This window comes from Pseudopipra pipra, chromosome 16 (assembly GCF_036250125.1).
Source record: "Pseudopipra pipra isolate bDixPip1 chromosome 16, bDixPip1.hap1, whole genome shotgun sequence".
Lineage (NCBI taxonomy): Eukaryota > Metazoa > Chordata > Aves > Passeriformes > Pipridae > Pseudopipra > Pseudopipra pipra.
In genome coordinates, this window is record NC_087564.1 from 1,173,438 (window position 1) to 1,194,710 (window position 21,273).

The following is a 21,273-nucleotide window of genomic DNA, read 5'->3' on the forward strand; positions in this document are numbered from 1 at the left end:
CCCCGCGGGCTGGGTAACCCACCCAGCTAAACTGGAGGGACTCTCCCTGGGGCTCCCAGCCCTCCCTCCCCGCTGATTTACAGCCAGGCTGTCCTCTGAGCCAGACCAGACCCGGCAGACTGTGCCTGAGCTCAACCAGCACGTCCCGCACCGGCCCTGAGCTGCCAGGAGCCGGCCTCGGCTCCCCGGCCAGATCCCCCTAATCCCCGCTGGAGACTGACCTGCAGCAGGAACATTTCATGGCATTTTGGGAGCATTAACTCTTCCGGCTCTGGCGAGAGCCTCAGAGCCGAGGGGGGTCTGCAGCCCCTGCGAAACAGCAAACCCGAGGGGGTTTTGCCCCGGGGGAGCAGCTCAACACCTCCAGCCTCTCCTCTTGGGGGGCAGGTGGTGGAGGGGACATAAAAAAGGAGGGGAAGCCCTTTCTTGTTCGGTTTTTGTTTTGGCGGGGAATCCAACTCACCCACACCCCTGAGGGGCTTTTGCATGCAATGGTTTGGTGCTCCCCCCGGTGTGCAGCTCCTCGGGGAACCCCTTTTGCCCCAGACCAGACGATTTGGGGGGGCCCTTGACACCCCCACGCTGCTGTGAGCAGGGTGCAGCTGCAGTGCCCTGGCACAGTGACCTGCCAGCGCTGCCACCTCCCTGCCCGGGCTCATCATCGGCTGTGCTGCCGGGGGCTCTTGGCTGCCCAGGGCAATGCTGGGGCTCCCTGGGGCCGAAAACCCCCCAAAACACAGTCAGGTCTGTCACCAGCTGGCCACAACCACACCTGGAGGGCTGGAGTGTGTCCCATAGCTGTGCCTGGGATCCCCAGTTTCACAGCCCAGCAGCCACCCAAGGGTCCCTCCAGCCATGGTTGCCAAGGGGAGGTTCTGCTGCCCGGGACACTTTCAGGAAGGCTGATGTTCAGCAAACAGGGAATCGCATCAGGATAGCCCAGCTAGGAGCTGCTGGGGGCTATACCCTGCATACCCTGGCAGCCTGGAGACCCCCAGACCCACCCAACCCACCCCAGCCACCAGCTGCCTGGAGATCCCTGATCCACAAACCCACCTTGCTCCAGCTGGGAAGCAGTGTGGCAGCTGCAGGGCCCCTTGCTCCCTGGTGATGCAGCCCAGGGCTACAGAGCCACTTCGGGGTGCCCCAGAGTCCTCCCAAGGGTGCTGGTGCAGGAGGGAACAGCAAAGCTGAAGCCCAGCTTTCACCCACCCACAGGCTGGGCTCTGTGTGGTCACAGCACGATGATGGTGCTGGGGTCTGGGTCAGCTCCCGCCCCACGGCCCCTCTCCAGAGCCAGAGGAGCAGCCCTGAGGGTGGCACGTGTTTCACACCAGAGCCCAAGACATCTAATCCCTGTGTCACCGAGACCAAAGGCCGTGAGGCCGGACAAGCAGTGGCAGGGAACCTTCACCCCAGTGGCGCAGCACTGGACAGAGAGATGCCAGTGCTGCGTGGTTGGAAATGCAGCTCCCAGTTACTTGAGAGCCTCACCCACCCCTGGGGACCCCCACCCAGCTTGGGACCCTCACACCCACCCAGCCTCTTCTAGTGATTCTTCAGCTGAAGATGAAGGACAAAGTGACTCTCCCAAACCTGACCAAGCCCACGACACTTTCACCATCTCAAGGCTTGAAGCAGCTGTAACTTCAGTCTCCCCTAAACTGTTCACTTCCAAATGTCCAAGCACCCATGGCACCCAAAAACAGGATTTTTGGTGTCTCTGTCAAAGATCCCAGACACAGATGTGAGTTTTATCACAGAATATTATGAGTTGGAAGTGACCCACAAGGATCATCAAGTCCAACCCTTAAGTGAATGACCCATTACAGAGATTGAACCCATGACTTTGACATTATTAGGACCAAGTTTTAACCAACTGAGCTCATCCCAGGTTATGGTTCGTCTTCTCCCTTCAAGACAAGAGAGCAGCTCAGCACTGTGTCCCGGAGGAAGGGTGCAGTGCCATGTGTCCCCCTCCAATGACCCCAGCACCCAGGGGACTCCTGCCCCTCTAACACACCCGTGGGGACACGCACCCACATTTTCAAGCATTTTGCAGTCAGATGGAGGTCACCACCTCTCCCCAGCCTGTGAGGGACAGTGGGACCAACCCAAGACACCTCAAATGGGGAAGGTGTTTGTGGAGAAACACACTCAGTGAGGAAAGACCTGAATCACCCCAGAGGAACCTGCTCCCTCCTCCTTCTCCACGGAGCCCTGAAGCTCTCCCAGCCTTCCCACCACGCTGAGGCTGTGCAGTGTTTTCCTGCCCTGCTCTTCCCAGGCAGACAGCTGTGGCCCAGGCGGCCCCCGCTGCTCCGGCGTAATGGGCTCCGGCTGTCCCTGCCCCACCTGAAACCACACACAGCCTTTGTTTCAGCCCTGCAAGAGGCAACAGACACTTCCAGAACCCCCTGAAAAAAGGGGAAAAAAAAGGCTCTTCCCTGACCAGGCTTTCACCTTAGCTCCAGGGTTTTCCAGGCTGCAGACACGATCTCATTTCCCCCTGCCCCCTCCCAGCCCCGGCAATTACTACTTAAGCCGTTAAAACAAGCGTGGCCAGTCTGGTACGAAGTGGAAAATCTGATCCTAGGGAAGTGAGAAGGCAGGGGAAAAGGGAGGTCAAGGGGAGGTGGGCTGGGAAAAAAGGATCAGACAAGAAGTCTCCCTCAACCCCAGGAGCAAATCCCCTTTCTTTGGGGCTCCCAGTGCCTCCGAGGGCCACCCTGATGTGACACTGGTGCTGCATCCTCTCCATTTCAGTCACATTTATCCCAGGATGGCCTCCAGCTTGCTCCAGTCTGGGCAGGATGGGTGACGGCTCCCCCAGGATCACCTGGACCCAAAGAAGGGATTTAAGGCTTTGACTACTTGCAAACCTGTCCCTGTGGAGCAGGGATGAGCACAATTCCTGGCAAGCTGCTGGGGAGCCTGGTTTTCTCCAGCCACTTATGGGACCAACTGTGTTGCAAATGATTCTGTGTTTTCTTAGAGCTCACTACCCCAAATCTGTGAGAATCAAGAACAGATTTAGCCTCTGCATGTACAGAAAAGGGAAAAAGCCACCACAGCCAGGAATCATGATTGTGAAGACTCCCCAGAAAATGTAATTTGAGTTATTTTGTGGATGACCTGGAAGTGGCAATACACCCCTGCACTAGAAGCAGCCCCAAATCCCCAGGTACGGGCAAACTGCCACCTTTTCCCTTCAACCTCTTCCCAGCCCACACAAAACTAGATACAACTTCTCCACCTTTCAATTGGTAGATCAAAACAAACAAAAAGACTTTAATTTATACAAAACAAAACCATGTAGAATCAGTTGAACAACACTGACTGTACAAAGGAATAAAAAAATAAAAGGATAGTCCAAAAAAACCAACTCAGGAATGGTACAAGTGTTGGAGAGCAGCTACAGACTAGTGTTGACATCAGATGTAAGCATCTTTTCCTTTTAAATTAAAAAATAAAAAAAGTTTGTTGCTGGGCAATCACTCCAGGGAAATCATCCATCCTCACTCCAGACAGGATCCATGAGACTTTACAGGGTGGCAAAACCCAAACCAACCACAGGGAAACGGTGTGGGGAGGTGGCACACGCGGCACAACCAAACCAAAGCAGAGGTACAGCCAGTTTTGAGACATGCAGCAGCTTGGTGGTTTCAGGAAGGAGCCCTCCATCCCTCTTTGCCCCACACACCGGTGCCGGGAGCAGCCGGGGCCCTGCAGTGCCCGGGCGGTGTTTCCCGGGAGAAGCCGTCAGTTTTGGTGCCCGTCACCTGTTGGCCGTATATCCCCGGGCTGCTGAGCCAGCGATTGTCTTCTGCCGTGTGTTAAGTGATGGGAAACAGGTGCCAGCCAGCCCAGACAGGTTCTCCAAATCCCCCGGCCTTGTGCCACTGCGCCGGGCCCGGCCCCGGCTTTGCTCTCGAGCCAAAGCACCACTACAAAGGATTCTTCTCCCCCTCCGCCTGCCTGGGGTTTAATTCTCTCCCCGCTCACTTGAGCTGGGTGATAAAGCAGAGATAAAGCTGAGCCAAGAGACCTGCCCCTGTTGTGTTCTGCAGAGGGGAGGGGGAAGGCTCCAGCACCTCCCAGGTGGGCTCAGGAGCGAGGGAAGGCAATGTCCCCGCGGGGGGACGTGTCCAGCCCGGACACGGCGGGTCTGGCGGGTCTGTCGGCCGCACAGGAGCTGCTGCGGCTTCATCCTGCCCACACAGTGCAATGAGCGGCTTGGGGAGGGGGAGCGGAGCCAGCCCAGGCCTTGAGGAGCTGCTGATCCCAGGAGCAGGATGGCAGCACTGTACACTTCACTTCCTACCGTGGTACTCACAGTCCACACACCCCGGCCACCCACGAGAATCTGCTGCCACAGCTCAGCCCCACTGCCAACCCCCTGAGCTTCTGGGGTAAGGGCTGGGCATTATTTCTCAGCTTCCAGGTGAATTCCCAGCACAGGTCAGCCGTGGGATGAAGCCAGGAAAGCAGGTGCACTCGCTTGACAGAAGATCCATCCCAAGCTCTTGCCCCTTCAAAATCCAGGAGCTGTCCTATGGAGCAAAGCAGTTTGCTCTCCTGATCTTCTGGGACTACCCCAAGAACTGAGTGACTTTGCCACTAAGGGACCTGGGGATTGCTGTTTCCCCACCCCAACCTTTCACCTTCCTAGTCCCTGCTCCTTCACGCTCCAGTGGGAAAAGCCACTTCTGCCCTTTCCCATTTTCATCCAGGAGGAGCCACAGCAGTGCAACCTCAGGCAGCATCTTTGGGAAAGCAAAGCTGGAAGCAGCCAGAATCCAGGGGCTGTCACACGGGGTAGTGTCCTGGATGGAGGGCACTGGAAGCAACAGCCAAAGTTTTGCAGCAATAAGGGACAAAATTCAGCATTTTTCCCTGCTTTAGGTACAATGCTTCCACCCCCTGCTCCCAAATCCCCAACCAGAAGGCTCAAAGCGAGCAAGGCATCGGTCTAACCCCAGAGCTGCCTCTTCCTCCTGCCTGCCAAAAAACCCCAGGACCCTGGCCTCTCCACTCTGCCCCTCTATCCACTCCCATCCCACCCTGCATATCAGCACTCACAAGTTTTAGGGAGTGATTGGAATAAAGCAGCTTGGGGCATGTTCCTCATGAATTGTCCTTTCCTTCTGCACTCACAGTATTTAAAAACGCCACCACGAGCCCAGGGGTGAGGGAAAGTCTCTTAAAGCATTTATGTGTTTTCATCAGAAAATCCTCCACTTCTCCCCTTTGCTGGCACTGGGAAAGTCCATCCAGTGCTTGTATTTACATGGCTGCATAAAATTTTCCCTGACAGCTTCTTAAAAAAACCCTTAAAAAAACAAGTGATATATATATATATATGTATAATATTTACATAAATAAGCGAAGGCAGCGAGCGCTGCCTTCCCCTTTCCAATTGGCCAACTCTTGCCTTGTTTTCTGGTTTTTTTGGCAACAGCAGGTGAACATCCCGGTGAAAACTGTCATTATTCCCCTGTCCCTGTTTCTTATTGTCTACATCCAAGGATCACTATTGCACCAGCAATCTGTTCAGGAGGCCAAGAGTTAAAGTTGCAGCACAGACTCTCCTTGCCTACTCCCTTAAGCCTCTCAATCTTCCATTAAATCCATTGCTCCATTGAGACTTGATGAGCTTTTTTTCCCCTTCCCCCCTCCCCAGCCCGGCAGCTGCTGAATTTTCCACCCCAGGCCGAGAGGCAAAGCCCAAAGCATTCTTGGAGGGTCACTTGGCAGATCCTCTCTCCGGTAGCGCTGCGGGATCCAGCCGGCACCACGCTTCTTCCTATGCCAAGCCAAAACGTGAGCACATTCCTAACGCTTGTGCGTGCCATTGGAAAAGCAACCCATCCGAAAGGATCCAGTGGGAAAGGGCTGGGTGTGCAAACAGCTGTACATCGGTGGGTGGGTGCGGATCCGACAGAAGCTCCCGGTGCCCATCCTGCTAAGAGATCTTGCAGTTGTTGCGTGAGCAGTTCTGTGGGGGGCTCTGGGGCGGCCGGATGGATTTGGATCTCTTCAGGCTGTTCCCTTTGCTGCTGCTCCCGCCCCCACTGCTGGCCAGGGAATACGACCGGCCGTGCATCATCACCGCGTTCATCCCGTTGGCCATGGAGAAGGACTTCAGGTGGCTCTTGATGGTGACAGGCAAGGGCAGCTTGTCGATGAGGTGGACTGGGGTGCAGGACACAATGGCTCGGCAGCACAGGTCCTGCAAGCTGAACACTGCGGGAGAAAGGACCACACAGTCAAGGGCCAAGAGATTTCCTGGGCTGCCCTCATCCCACAGCTATTCCTTCCTTATGCTGCACAGCTCCAGCTCCTCAGGGAGATATGCCAAGAATTACTGCATAGGAGCTTTTATTAGGGAGCAGGTTGGTTAGGAAAAAAGCTTGGGCAATCAAGGTGAGCTTTGCTGTTGGAGGTTTTTGCTTTGCCAGACACCAGCTTTGGTGTCAACACAGGGTTAGGCACTGCCAGCCCTCCCCTGCTCAGTGCCCAGGGTGGCAGGGCCTGGCTCACATTCCTGACAGACACTTGGCTTCTCAGCACATCCTCTGGCAACTAGGGCATGCCCAGGGAAGAGGCAACAGGGTCAGTAAGTCCTGAAACAGGACAGTGTCCCCTGGGACCTCCTCGGGGAGCAGCAGCTCTCTGCAGAACCCCCCAGGCACAGAGACCCCACCAAGCCAGAACACCACTCTGCTCTTCCCCGTTTCCCAGCAGCCTCTTAGCTCAGCCTGCACCATGTGAGCCCGCCTTGGGAAGTCCCTCTCCTTGGAGGGGAATTCCCATCCAGCGGCCACAAGAGGGCACGCGTTATCCTCCTCCCGCCCGCCAGCGCCGCGCTGCTGTTCCCGAGCACGCGGTCCCGATCCCGAGCAGGCAGATTCCAGTTCCCGAGCAGGCAGCTTCCCATTCATAGAAACACAGAATCATTCAGGTTGGAAAAGCCCTCTAAGACTATCCACTCCAACCGTTCCCCAGCACTGTCAAGGTCACCACTAACCCACTTCCCCAAGTGCCACATCTACACCTCTTTTGAACACCTCCAGGGTCGGTGACCCCAACCCTGACCTGGGCAGCTGTACCAGGGCCTGACCACCACCCTTTCAGGGAAGACATTTTCCCAATATCCAATTTAAACTTCCTCTGGTACAACTTGAGGCCATTTCCTTTTGCCCTATCTGTTCCCAAGCAGGCAGCCCACAGTTACAAAACCTCCGGAAGAGGTTCAGGAAAGGTCCGTGAATGCAGCACATTCCCTGCCCACCATCCCTCGGTGACCTGGAGACTGTGGCATGGCAGCCAAGTGTGCCACAGTCGGGGACAGGAGCCCAGGCAGGACATCTGGGGACTGCGGATGGCAAACAGGATTCCCCCTCCCTGGTGAGCAGGAGCTGAAGATCCATGGGAGGGTAGGTCACCCCAGGAGCACAGATCTCCTGCTGCTCGGACTGCAGTGGGACACTTCCAGCCAGGAATAACGTGGGAACTGGGATTATTTTTCTTCAAAACCAACAGGCTGAGACATAACATGAAATCTGCTTGTGGTTTGCCTCACTGCAGCCCATGTGCCTGGATACATGGAATCCCCCAGCCCACTGCTGCCTGCTGAAGGCAGGGAGGAGGTTAAGTCCCTTTCAGCTCCTTGGGCTTGCTCTGCTTCCCTCTGGAACAGGGGGGACAGGCTCAGGCAAGGGCAAGGACCGAGGTGCTTATGCTTGGATTTGTCCCACACAGCCGTCTGACTGAAGTACTTTCAAGCTGGGAGATAATTGCCCTGAGCCTCCTGCAGAGTGAGTGGGAAGGCAGAGGATGCCCCAGAGCACTGCAGATCCCAGACATGCTGAACTGCCCTGTGGAGCTGCCCAGCCCTGCGCCAGTCCAGGCAGCTTGTGGCTCAGCTTCAGCTTGTCTGGCCCAAGGCACTTCTCCCTGTCAGGTGGATTCAGCTCCCACAGTTCCTCAGGAACACCCCCCCTCCAGGCAGCCCCATCCCTCCACGTGAGCCCAGCCTTCCCCACAGGAGCAGCCTCCTTGCTCACCTCGGTTGGGTCTCCAGATCTTCTCCATGCCGTGCCGCATGAGGACGATGCGGGACAGCTCCGTGAAGGACTCGATGACGTTGAAGTTGCAGAGGGGGCTCACCTCGAAGAAGGTCATGCAGTTCTTCTCGGCGTAGGCCCGCGCCTGCTCCGTCGGCACCTGCCGCTTGAAGGCCAGGTGGAGCCTGTTCCCCACCAGGATCCGAGGGACACCTGGGGCGTGCTGGAACAGGGAAAGGAGTGGAGAAATCATGGCTCTCGTGAAGGGCCTGGAGGGGAAGCTGTGTGAGGACACTGAGGGCACTTGGTGTGTTCAGCTGGAGGAGACTGAGGGGAGAGCTTACTGCAGTTCCAACTGCCTGGGCAGGGGCAGAGGAGGGGCAGGGACTGAGCTCTGCTCTGGGGGGACCAGGGACAGCAGCCAGGGAACGGCCAGAGCTGTGTCAGGGCAGGGTCAGGTTGGATATTAGAAAAGGTTCTTCCCCCAGAGGGTGGTTGGGCACTGACCAGGCTCCCCAGGGCAGTGGGCACAGCACCAGGGCTGCCAGAGCTCCAGGAGTGTTTGGATGATCCTCTGGGGCACAGGATGTGACTCTTGGGATGGTGCTGTGCAGGGCCAGGGTTGGACTTGATGACCCTTGTAGGTCCCTTCCAACTCAGCACATTCTGTGATCCTGTGATTTTAGAGGGAACTTCCCTACCTTTCTTGACCATTCCCAAGCCCTTTCCTACTACTCCAGATTTACACAGAGGTAGAGGACAGGCACTTATCACTTTGCTCTGCTCAGTACTGCACTGCCATCGTGTCCCCTCCATAGCAGAGCCATTCCTGTCCCCATATCAGAGGTGACACCTCAGGTGATACCTCCCCAAATTTCTGCTATAGATCCCTGCATATGTTCTTCCATTCCCTTACCTCATCTATTTCCTTTATCCATCGGTCTATCCCATCGAAGGACCAGCGATTAGTGATGTCGTACACCAAGAGAATTCCCTGGTGGAAGAAAATCAAAAGCAATCAGGAGGTTTCATAGTAGGCAACATGAAAAGGGGGGGACATACCTGAAAAGACCATCTCCAAGTGCAGAAACCAAGAGGGCAAGGGACAGAACGTTGCTCCAGCTGCACCATTTGTGTGCTGATAGGGCAAAAATCGAGACAACAGGACTGTGCTAATGCACTCCCAGGTCATTAGGGAAGGTTTTACTCTTGTTTTGGCTTTGGCATCCTCCAAATCATTTCCAAAGCTGCAGTCTCTACACAGGAGCAGGAACTGCCTTGGTGACTGTGTATCTGGAGGAGCAAAACACCCTTCTCCTGTCTCAAATTTGATACAAGCTCACTGAGGCAGAAACAGTCTTTTTCTTTCCCCTTACACAGAAGAGCTGCAGTCAGTGGCAGAGAGGCAGCAGGGCAGGACAGAGTTAATCAAGCACACCCCTCTTCAGAGTGTTTTCCCTCTACAGAACAGTCTCATTGTCAGCCCTGTGCTGACAAGGAAGAAGCTGAATGATGCCAGTAAGCCCCACAGCATCTCTGCAGGACTGAGCTCCCAGGACTGGGATCCACTCGGGCTTTGCTGAAGGTGTCTCCCACTGTCACTGGCACACTGACACAGAACAACCCTTTCTTCTGCCAAGAGGTACCTACAGCATCCTCAGGCCCACCTCCATTGTCCCTGAACACCACCCACATCCATGACTCGCTTCCCAGTCACCTCTGGAGGTGCAGCACAGTGGTGCTGGCCCAGGACTGGCACAACCCAAGGCAGGAGCAGCTCCTTGGAGTCTCCACCTCACCCTGAGCCTGGTTAGCAGGACCCAGGAGCATGGCCAGACTGGTGGCCACCACTCGGGTCCACAGCATCTCCCAGCAAGGAGCTCTGCTCGACTCAGAGCATTGCTGAGGACAGACATGAGGGCAGCGTTGGCCCTGCAGGCACACGAGGCAGTGCTCGGTACCGGCTGGGCACACACAGCATTTAGGGAATTGTCCTCAGCAGCAGCATTTCTCCAGCCCCCCTCTTATTTTTCTGACTTCTTGTCACTCTCTTCTTTGCAATCAAGGACATTCCAAGTGACAACAGGCACTCCAAGCTGACTTGGCAGAATTGCAGTTGAAGATGCCCTGAAATGGGAACTAGGGAGGAGCAGATGATCTCGTGCTGAGAGAGGAGACAATCCAGCTGGGAAGGCAGCACTGGATGAAAGGGAACCCAGGAGCAGCAAGACAAGCTAAGGGCAAACCAAACCAGATCACTGAGCAGCAAGCTCAGCAAACCAGTCCTCCCTGAATCAGGAGTATCCTGAGGAACAGCTGTCCCTCCAGTGAGGCCCCAGCACAGCTTAAACTGGCAAAGGAAGGGCTCAGCTGGCAGCCTGGTCCTTGAGGTGCCTGGATTCAGCCCAGGGAAGGAGGGAGCTGACAAACTGCCCATCATCTGTCCTGGTAAGAGTCAGGGACCACCAAAGCACCCTCACCTATCTGTGGAGTTGCTCCTTCATTTCCTGAAATGGAAGATGCGCTACACAGATGGGAAACACCAGCTATCCAGTCCTCCCAAAATCCCTGCTGCTGCCAAAGCCCGTGAGGGGCAGCCTGTACAGCCTGTATCTGATACACTTCAAATTTATGAAAAAATAATCAGCAACGTGAGATGTGGAGCACACAGGAGTGATAAACTGGCATCTGAACCACGAAGGCACCTGAATCCTCCCAGTGAAGTCACATCTGCAGCTGGCACTGCTGCCCCACAGGAACAGCAGCCTTCCCCCAGTGCACCGCGTGTGCCTTGACCTTGTCCGTCTTTCTCTCAGCTCTTTCAGAATAAGCAGCTCTCAAAGCCTGACCAATTTTATAATTTTAGAACAATTCAGATTCCTTACTCTAGAAAATTCTGATTTTTCAGCTTTAGTCCCAACCTCACTGCATGGTGCTTCCACCCCAGGGTAGGTGCTCCCCAGGCAACACTTGCTGTTTCTGCCCTCCCTGTCCCACCCACATCCCAACATCTGCACCTTCTGCACAGAGGCTCAAATGTACGAAAACAGAAGGGGAGGGGGCACAAAAGGCTAGTCAGGTGTAGTGGGTTGGCTTTTGTGTTTGACAGCCCAACATGAAGAGTGAGCCCTTCCAAGTGTGGGTTTGAGGCACCTGCCATTTTCATAATGGCAGAAGTATCTGTGGGATGGGAGAAGCATCTTCAGTGTCCTCCAAAGAAAGTCTGGAGCTCATGCCTAGAGTTTGTAATTTTTTTTCGCAGTGCCATTTCTAGAACAGCCCAAAAATGTCACACTCAGAAAGAATTGGAGGTTGTTTTTGTTTTGGAGGAGAAAAGGGTCCGTTTCTTCCACACTTAGAGAGGAAAAATTAGAAGGAAGTAATGATTTTCCATAATTAAAAACATCCCACAAACCCAAAGACGCTGCTTTCCAAGAGCCCCATTTAGAAATACTTACTAGCAGGATACATCCCATTTTAAGTGCATATTGAAAAAAAAAAAAGACTCTGAGCTTTCTTTTAATTTTTCCTCTATTTGTTTTGATTTCCATCTTCCAAGGCCGCGCGTGAGAATGAATGAGAGGCAGGAAACAACCAAGCAAAGAGTTTGATGACCCCCTTCCAAGACAAACGGCCAGCAGGATAAATAAAGTCTACTTCCTTCATCTCTGGATTGACAAGTTCCTTTAGCCAAGAGAAACAGACCCAAGACCTAGTTTGTGCTGACTGCTCTTGCCAGGAATATGCTTTAGGAGGAGAGAGCTTTGCTGGCAGCTTCCGCCTGGATCTTCTTTAAATAGGAATAAGGATAAAACATCAGCAGAAATGCAGCCCCACGTTCTCAGCAGGGTGGAAGGTCAAGCCCACAATTTCTAAAAGCAAGAGATGACACTCTGTCTGCCAGCTGGGTCTCCAGGCCACGCCACAGCTCCAGCACACACATTTATAGGGAAGACTGTCCAGGAAAGTTCAGAAGACACCGAGGCCAAGCTGCCTGTGCCCTGCTCTGTCCCCATCCTGCCCAACCCAGCTGTGCTGTAGCTCAGCAGAGGGAGGACACAGCCTTCTAAACCTCTGGCCAGCTCCTGGTGCTGCCAGATAACTTGTACTGCTTCCAAGTGGTGCTGGCATGCTCCAGACACCACGTTTCCAGAGCACACATCCCAAATCCACTCTGTCATTACCATCTCTCCCCCAGAGAGAACAGCACTCAGCCATGCACACAGAGAGAGCTGGCTCCATCTCTGCAGACAGTTCCAAGTAAGATCTGTCAGGTTTTTTTAAAGTCTGCTTTGGAATAACGTGCACAGAATTTTAATTTCCTCCACTTGACAAATGAACAGTTTCCCATTTGCAGCCTAATTTGCTCTCTAAGTACCTAGATGGCTGTCAACACTGTATTCTCTCCATGGCTCTCCATTTTTAGCTTCACAAAGCCCTTTTGTGAGCATTACGTACCCCAGGTTCCCACAGCATGCAGTAAAGCTCCACACTCAGCTTTCTCAGATCAAGGGTATCCTGGACCCCTCACAACAGCCTTCCTTCCTTCCCTCCCCAACCTGCCTACAGCTTCTGTGTGAGGTGGAAGAGGACTGGACTCATCCCCAGATCCATCTCAGGTCTTTTCACAGTTGATTTTCAGAGCTCATTCCCATTCTGGTTTTGTTCCACTACTGGGATTGGCACAACCCTCAGCATAGCAGTGACAGAAATTTCCACATGAGTGAACAAGGAACATAGAGAGATCACCAGTCATTGTATCCAGCAGCACATGTGGACACTTACTCTGCCAAAAGCCAAATTTGTTTCCAGCAGGAGCTGACACACAGATCTGTCCACATAACCACAGTGGTGGTGAGGAAGTACCATCTCTGCCTGCTTGCAGCAGGTTTGGACCAGGTTTATCAGCAATAAGCTTTGAAAGGCGAGTGGAAATCAGCGTGTTCACTGTCGGTGCAAGTCAGGCTTGTCCAGAAACACTTCCCAGATGCTTCAGGAGCTGGATCTCACAAGGAACTGCTGGGAGCACTCCCGTGACTGCCAAAGGCCTCAGCCCAGTGCAGGCAGGTGATAGGGTGGCCAGGGAAGTGTCACTCACTGCTGTTCTCCACTGATGGAAAAAAGCTGTTGCTGAAGAAGCCTGAAGACCCCCCAGACTGGATTTCTCTGGTCCACAGGATGAAGCAAACCATGAACAGAAGATCCAGTGCTGACAGGAACCAGAACACTCTGTCCCTCCTGCTCTTTTGGAGCTCCATTTGGTCATGGCTTTCCAGCTGGCACCTCGGGCCTTGGCTCGTGGGCAGTTACATCCTGCTGCCAGGCCATTTCCCAACACCACAGCACACTGGGGGGTTATTTATCCCTGTGCTTTTGGTAAATATTTTGGCAGGCAGGGCAGACTTCTCCAGCAGCTAGACAACCCCATCTGAATGACCCAAGGCAGGTAAGGTATTTGCTGCAACCAAGAAAGCAGAGCCTACATCTGAGTCTGCTGAGCTGCCAAAAATCCACCACCTTCCTGCATACTAAGAAGCCCTTAACAGGATAAACAGCAGCTCCTCAAAACACCTGCCTAAGCAGAACTCAACAATATTCATCATTCCTTTAGGGCTGCAGCTTTGCTATAAGATGGGAGCATTTTTCACACTGTCTGGGAAGAGTTTGGCAAGCCACACTTTCAGGAACAGTTTAAATCACTGGCATATGAGGACATCAGGAATGATCCTAGCACTGCTTCTTCCTGGCTGGATCAGGAAGCACCACCACAAGTCTTCTTCCCCTCTGTGATGACTCTTGGAATAGTTTGCATCTGCTCACAGCAGCCAGAAGAGCCACAGCTGCTCCCAACAGCCGAGATCAGCGTGCCAGCTCTGCTGTTGGAATATTGAAACCTTGAAGCCAAGCTCAAAAGGAGCACAAGTCCAAGAGCAAAAAAGATTTCTGCAGCACCTTTAAGCATCACTAAATACTTTTCACCATACCCTGATCTGTGACAATTAACATAAAAATCCTTCTGCAGCACAGCAAGCTCCAGACTCCCTGGGTTGGTTCTGCACATGCAACACCACTGGGTTTCCATCTCTACCCCCCTGGCCCTGCTGTCTCCATGACATGGCCTGCACACTCTCTCTGTGCCTGGAGGCCAATGCTTGGCTATCCCAAATACAAACGCTCCTCTTTTGCTCCAAAATGAGACCCTGAAGTGATGGCCCTGCTGGCCCTGCAGACTCCAAGAGGGAAGGGATGAAGTGGAAACTCAATCCCTGGAGAAGCCAGAGAAAAGGAGGGGGGGTCCCAGGCACAGCAGCCCCCACAAGCCTCCACCTCGAGCCCAAGAGCTCATTGTGTCCCTAATGAGATCACATCTGCTGGGCAGGACAGGGAGGAAGGCAAGAGCTCTGTGATCCTCACAGCAAACCCTGGGGCAAACACGGCTGGTGTGCCTCAGCTGGAGGAAGGGGCTGGTCCTTGTTCAGAGCCAGCTCATCAGGGCAGTGAAGCTGTTTTACTGCAGATGTTTTCCAGAGGAAGAGGTTCCTGCTGAACATGAAAGCCACATGTATGGACCCAGGCAAGTGGAGTTGAAATTGGAGAAGGCATCAAGGTACCCAAGTCCTCCCCCTGGGGAGGAACCAGCCTGAAGTTCAGTCTGAGGGTTGTGCTGCGGAGGAAAGGAGAACTCCCAAGGTCTACTCCTATCTGGAGACCATTTTTCCACGTTGCAACCGCTCCAGGGTTTACTTTAGAAGATTCAATTCTTATTGCTATGCTCAAAAAACAAGAAGGAGTGTGTGGGAAAGTGCAGTGTGCTTCCCTGGCTTGGAAGCACTTTTCATACCAAGTATTCTCTTAAGCACTGGCTATTCAGACCGTGGTAAGGGCTGCCAGCTTGCTGAGCCAGCCTCCAGTTCTCACAGCTAACCTGTCAAAATCCTCTCTGAAACCTCATTCTTCAAGGTCCCCTCGTGCTCCTCAGTCCTCTACCCTGCAAGAACCTTCTGCTAATTCTCAGTGTGAAGCTGCTCATGGCCAGTTTACACCAAGCTGTTCTGGTACAAATATCACACTGCACTGCAAACAGAGCTTTTCCCACCCTGGCATCTCTGTTCTCTGCTGGATTTGTTCTTCCTAAGCTTCTGGCTTTTAGGTTAAGAAAGCTGCTTCTCTTGCCTCTGATGGGATTTGCATCAGCCTTCCCACGGCAGAAGTCTTGGAGCCTGATGATTCCAGGACAGCAGAGAGGGAAGCAAACAGCTGAAGCCAGTACAGCACACAGGCCTGAACAAATCTTGGAGACCCCACCTGGAGTACTGTATCCAGCTCTGGGGCCTCCAACATCAGAAGGATGTGGACATGTTAGAGCAGGTCCAGAGGAGGCCACAGAGATGCTCCAAGGGCTGGAGCCCCTCTGCTCTGGAGCCAGGATGGGAGAGCTGGGGGGGTTCACCTGGAGAAGAGAAGGCTCCAGGGAGAGAGAGAGCCCTGAGAGCCCCTTCCAGGGCCTAAAGGGGCTGCAGGAGAACTGAAGAGGGACTTGGGACAAGGGATGGAGTCACAGGACAAGGGGGAATGGCTTCCCACTGCCAGAGGGCAGGGTTAGATGGGATATTGGGAAGGAATTGTTGGCTGTGAGGGTGGTGAGGCCCTGGCACAGGTTGCCCAGAGAAGCTGTGGCTGCCCCATCCCTGGGAGTGTCCAAGGCCAGGTTGGACGGGAGGGTGGAATGAGGTTTAAGGTCCCTTCCAACCCAAACCATTCCATGGTTCTAAATCAGGCGACTCAGGAGCATTTTATCTTTCGCTGCCAAGACCGCAATGGTCAGGTTGTTTGTGCTCAAGCCATGCCAAGAGGAGTCAGCTTCTGCATACTGAAAATAACTGGAGGTGTTGGAAGTCCATCCTTGCAATCACACAGGCATTTGTTATTCAAAACAAACAGTCCTCTTGCTTTGGTTAACCATTCAGAGTATAAATTTAGATGCTTTCCCCTTCCACTGAAAGATGTGGGGAGTTATTTAAGAGAGACAGTACCTGTATTCCTGTTAATACAGGAATATCAGTGTATCACCACATGGGAGCCAACCTCTTCATGCTGAAAACAATCTGAGTTTTCCTCCAAGCTGCCTGGAGCAGACAATACAAGGACTGCAGTCACTAGTCTTCAAGAGGCTTTCCACTGTGTTTCACTTCCCTTGGGAACTCCTCCTCCTCCTGGGCAGACTCACTCCTTAGGGCTGGTTTGCTGCCTGAAGGGAGGTGGGAGCCAGCTGGGGGTTTGGTCTCTTCTCCAAGGTAACAAGGGCAAGAGGAAACAGCCTCAGGTTGTGCCAGGGGAAGTTCAGGTTGGATACTGGGGAAATTTCTTCCCTGAAAGGCTGGTCAGACCACTGGTGGCCACAGGCTGCCCAGGGCAGTGGTGGAATCACCATCCCTGGAAGTGTTCACGAACCCCCTGCAGAATGTGGTGCTCAGAGACATGGTTTAGTGATGGCCTTGGCAGTCACTTGGCTGGGCTAATGGGTGGACTCGATGACCCCAGAGGGCTTTTCCGACCTTAAGGATTCCATGATCTGATGAAGTATTCACCCTGAAGGTCCCCCTGCCTGGCTGATGAGGTTCATTGTCTCAGCCTCACTCCTTGGGAGGGGCAGGCAGCAAGATGGAGGAGGCAAACCTCAGGTGAGAGTCCCCCCAGCAAAGCTGATAAGCACAGCACAAGGGCAGGACATTGCCTCCAAAGCGAAGAAGGTCAAGAACTTCATTTTGAGGAAGAGAAAATCATTTCAGGCTTGAGGTCAGGTCAGCCAGATACCTTATGGCACCCAAATGTCATATCCAGGCTGCAGGAACCCATAGATGTGCTGTGCCAGTACCTCACAGCTCCAGGCAGGTTCTAGACCTGTCTCTCCATCCAATTCCTCATCACTCCTTATTTCACCTCCCCCCTCTGCCCCAGTTCCCTCGGTGGCAGCAGCAGGTACAAGTTCTGGTGTGTGGGTGCAGCCCTGTGGAGACACAGCACTTGCTCTGAGGAGCTCACAGGCTACACTGAGGGGAGATTCTGCACAGTGGCTGCAGACAGGGGTAAAAGCTCTCAAATGGTATTTCTGGACATATTAGTTGCTGCTTTCTATTCCCAGTTTATTCTGGGAATCTGACACAGCGAGGTCTCAGAAAAAAGCCTGATCAAAGCTAAGCTTCATGGTCACCAGCAAACCACACTGACCAGGCTCTGGTCATTTATAACTGCTGAGGGAAGTGATGTGGCCTCAAGCCCACAGGTTCCATTAGGAGGTTGTGGACTCCCCATCCCTGGAAGTGTCCAAGGCCAGGTTGGACGGGGCTTGGAGCAACCTGGGATAGTGGAAGGTGTCCCTGCCCATGGCAGGGGGTGGAACAGGATGAGCTTTATAGTCCCTTCCAACCCAAACTGTTCTGTGATTCTGTGATTGGAGCTCCAGACTTTTCTGAAATGTGTAAGGACAGAGGAAAGCTTAAAGATAAACTCAGACATGGGACTGAGCATGTGAATGGGAGATCCTGGGCTCTCCCACTGCAGAATTCCAACACTCCTTGCCCTGCACTTCTGCAAGCACCAGGAAATTGGCCTCTGCTTCAAAGGAGCTGCCTCAAAGCATCCAGACCACCAGAGATGTGCACAAACATGAATGAACAGGACACCAGAGATCTCAACCTCACATCCCAGGTGAGGTGTTCCCATGTCTGCGGCACAAGGGAATTTGCAGGAAGTCTTAGGGAAAGAGAGCAAGATGGATTTTCCCAGTTTCAAAAGCAAAGGTCCTACAAGGAGCAAAAAGCCAAGAGTGGCAAGAGCTTAAATGAAAGTGGCAAAGTTTCCCAAAGGCTGGGAATCTGCCAGGATACCAGCACAGTCAGGAGGCTGATAGGCAGCTTCGGACTCCAGGTGTCTAAGAGAGGAGGAATTTTCTCCAAAGTTTTCCAATTTGGAAACAATAAGGTAAATACAGTAGCTCATTAAACTCAGGGAGACTTTATCTTGGAGAGCCTCTGTCATGTTATTACAAGGACAACAACAGAACCGTGAGAAAACACTAAAAGTAATTTTCCAGAGGACCACAAGGATTTTTGTGCTGTTGAGGATCTTGATGCTATTCTGGAGCAGGCCCCAGAGGAGAAACTCAAACTGTAAGGCTCTGCCTCAAGTTTTAAGGAACACACACACTTTACAATCCAACTGAGCTGCTCTAGTTCCAAGTTTGCCTCAGACACACAAGTAGGAGCCACCCCTATTTTTGGAACTGACTTGAAGGCAGCACAGCCTGGAAGAGCTCCACTGGGAAAGCCAGTGTCATATTTAAACAAATTTGGGAAACCTCAGAAAGTAGGAGCTCCCACATCAAAGCTTAAGGCACATCTAAAGCGAGAATTGCCTCGTCCTCTCTAACCCCACCTCTAGAAATTAATACTGAACATAGCCTGTACAGACCTTTTCTGTAGGAGTTTAGCAAAGTCTGTCATTCCCTCCCCTTTCTCCCACCATTTCATAAGAACAGAATCCCAGGCAACAAGATGCCTCTTGGCATCTCCGTAGATCCTTTTGCTGATCAGCGCCTTCCTCTTCAGAGCTCTTTACTACAGCAGAAAAGATTCCTACAGCCTAAAGGAAAAGCAAATGCACCTCTTCAAAGCCCTGAGAGCAGCACTTACCTGGGCTCCTCTGGAGTAGGATCTGAAAATGGTGCAAAATCTCCCTTGCCCTGAAGTGTCCCTGAAACACAGAAAAGTTACAGCTGTGAAATGTGGAGAATTGACTCCCGTACTGCACATCTCCTGCTGGACCCAAAACACCAGAACAAAATCAGTGTTGATCTTGTCAGATCTTTAGAACACACATGGTACCCAAAGTGCTCCGCATGGTGGGTTTTTTGGGAAGAATCAGTGGGTACAACACCACATTTGGACACAGTCAGACACTCATTGTGCCACTGTCATTGTGCTTCCCATGGAGAAAATACCAACCCAAACCACTTGGCTTCAGTACTGTCTGATGATGTATGAGGGTGCAAGTCATTTTATTCCCCTGGGCAAAGGATCTTCTGTCTTGGTTCCCTGCAGCCCACAGGAGTTCAGAGTCAGAGTGAATCTGCAGAGCTCTCCCTGGCATGGAGAACATCTGACCTACCATAAGATGAATGTAACCACTCCAGGGACGAGAAATTATCTTGCACTGTCTGGCTTCACTTATTTTTTCAAACAAGTTTTAAAAATTGAAAATAAAGGGAATTCTCTTATACTCAGATTCCTGACAGACCTGGTCGATCTCACCCTATGGAGAGCTAATGAGCAGGACTGGGGAACAGTGTTTCTATCCCACTGGGACAATAAGGGGCTCTTCAGTCACTATCATTTTTACTGTCTTAGCAGGGTGTAACTAAGTTTGACAGCATTACCAGCACTCCAGTGCCTGTGGGAACATCTGGGACAAAAAGCCAGAGCCCAGCACACCAATTTAACCAGTACAGACTTAGATGCACCAGGGTAATCAGATACATTATCATGTTTGCCAAATCTATTCCCTGGGCCAGAATAAAAGACATTAATGACCACTGAAAAGACTGATGATTTGCCCCCTCAGCCCCAGATGTGCATCAGCTCCATGAGAAAGGCACTGACCTCAAGTTCAGGACAGTCACTCCTTCAGATCTAAAGCTTAAAGCTTCCAGGGATCATATTATAGGCCCTGGACATCAATCTAACAGCCTGTGCTTACATATCCTTCTCCCTTGACAATCAAACAGTGGGTAAGTAATGGTGAAAGATTACACTAAGGCATCATAAACCATTGTTATCAGCTTTTCAGCTCCTGTGCTGTTCTCCAGCTCAAGAATTGCAGCATAAAAAGAAGATGGTTTCAAGAGGGAAGCAGTAAGTTACTACACACTTGGGGCTGAAATGTTCCAACAGGCATCTTATGAGAGAGAGGCAAGAATGCAAGTGGCACATATAAACACACAGGCTAGAAGAGATAAATGAGCTGCTTCTGTTCTTTTTTGTAAGAAAAATGAGGACATTCAGCTTCAGAGAGCAGGGTGTAATTAAACCACCAAACTCCACGCTGCCAGTCACTCACTGAGGCTGAGAACATGGAGTTCATTCCTAGTTAACAATTCACACAGGTTACTAATATTCCTGTTACTTGACTCAATAGCTGGTAGGGGCTATTTAACTCCATGTTTTAGGGCCTGTGTCATTCCCCACAAGACCCATGTAAAACCCAGAATATGGGCACACTATCTATCCCATCCCATCCCATCCCATCCCATCCCATCCTAAAGCTATCCTACCCAAACACCGTCCTACTCTATCCTATCCCATCCCATCCCATCCTAAAGCTATTCTATCCTTCCCCATCCTATCTCACCCTAATGCTATCCTATCCTATCCTATCCTATCCTATCCTATCCTATCCTATCCTATCCCATCCTATCCCTCCTCTCTCATCTCCAGGATTGCTGTGCCAGCTCCTCAGCAGGTTAAACCTCAGACACAGCTCAGCCAGGACTCCAGCTCTCCCTGCAGTGCTGGCAGACAAGGCAGGAGTTACCCCTCCCATGGAATGTTCTCCCATCTCCATCCCAGTGTCCAGTCACTCCAGTCAGTCCTGTTCTCCAGGGGTTCACCAGACTCTGACACTCTGAGGTCTATTAACTGCTCTTGTTTTAATTTAATTTTCTCCTCTAGTCATTCAGAAATATCCAGCTCCTGAGGGACTAAGGGCTTCACCTATTTTTGTCTTCTCCTCTCCTATTCTGTCTGTATTTCTCATCCTTGGATCTCAGGAAAATCCAGTATTGCTTCCAAAATAGTACTGTTCCCTCAATGATCAACAGCTGTACAGGAACATAGAAGCATACAATGGTTTGGGCTGGAAGCACCTTAAAGACCATTTCATTCCACCCTCCTGCCATGGGCAGGGACACCTTCCACTAGACCAGGTGAATCCAAGCCTCATCCAACCTGGCCTTGGGCACTTCCAGGGATGGGGCAGCCACAGCTTCTCTGGGCAACCTGTGCCAGGGCCTCCCCACCCTCACAGCCAACAATTCCTTCCCAATATCCCATCTAACCCTGCCCTCTGGCAGTGGGAAGCCATTCCCCCTTGTCCTGTGACTCCATCCCTTGTCCCAAGTCCCTCTCCAGCTCTCCTGGAGCCCCTTTAG

At 52.4% G+C, this 21,273-nt stretch overlaps 1 protein-coding gene across 1 annotated transcript in view; it reads right to left on the reverse strand.

Annotated features, from left to right (window-relative positions):
- Positions 1-3,257: 3,257 nt before the first annotated feature.
- The window catches only part of RAB40C (RAB40C, member RAS oncogene family), a 39,003-nt gene continuing 20,987 nt past the window's right edge, over positions 3,258-21,273 (reverse strand). The window contains exons 3-6 of the mRNA XM_064672464.1: positions 18,761-18,821; positions 8,986-9,063; positions 8,070-8,292; positions 3,258-6,246 (exon numbers count right to left, since the gene is read on the reverse strand). Coding sequence (XP_064528534.1) covers positions 5,966-6,246; positions 8,070-8,292; positions 8,986-9,063; positions 18,761-18,821 — 643 coding nt within the window. The 3' untranslated portion in view covers positions 3,258-5,965. The remainder of the gene's footprint in view (positions 6,247-8,069; positions 8,293-8,985; positions 9,064-18,760; positions 18,822-21,273) is intronic.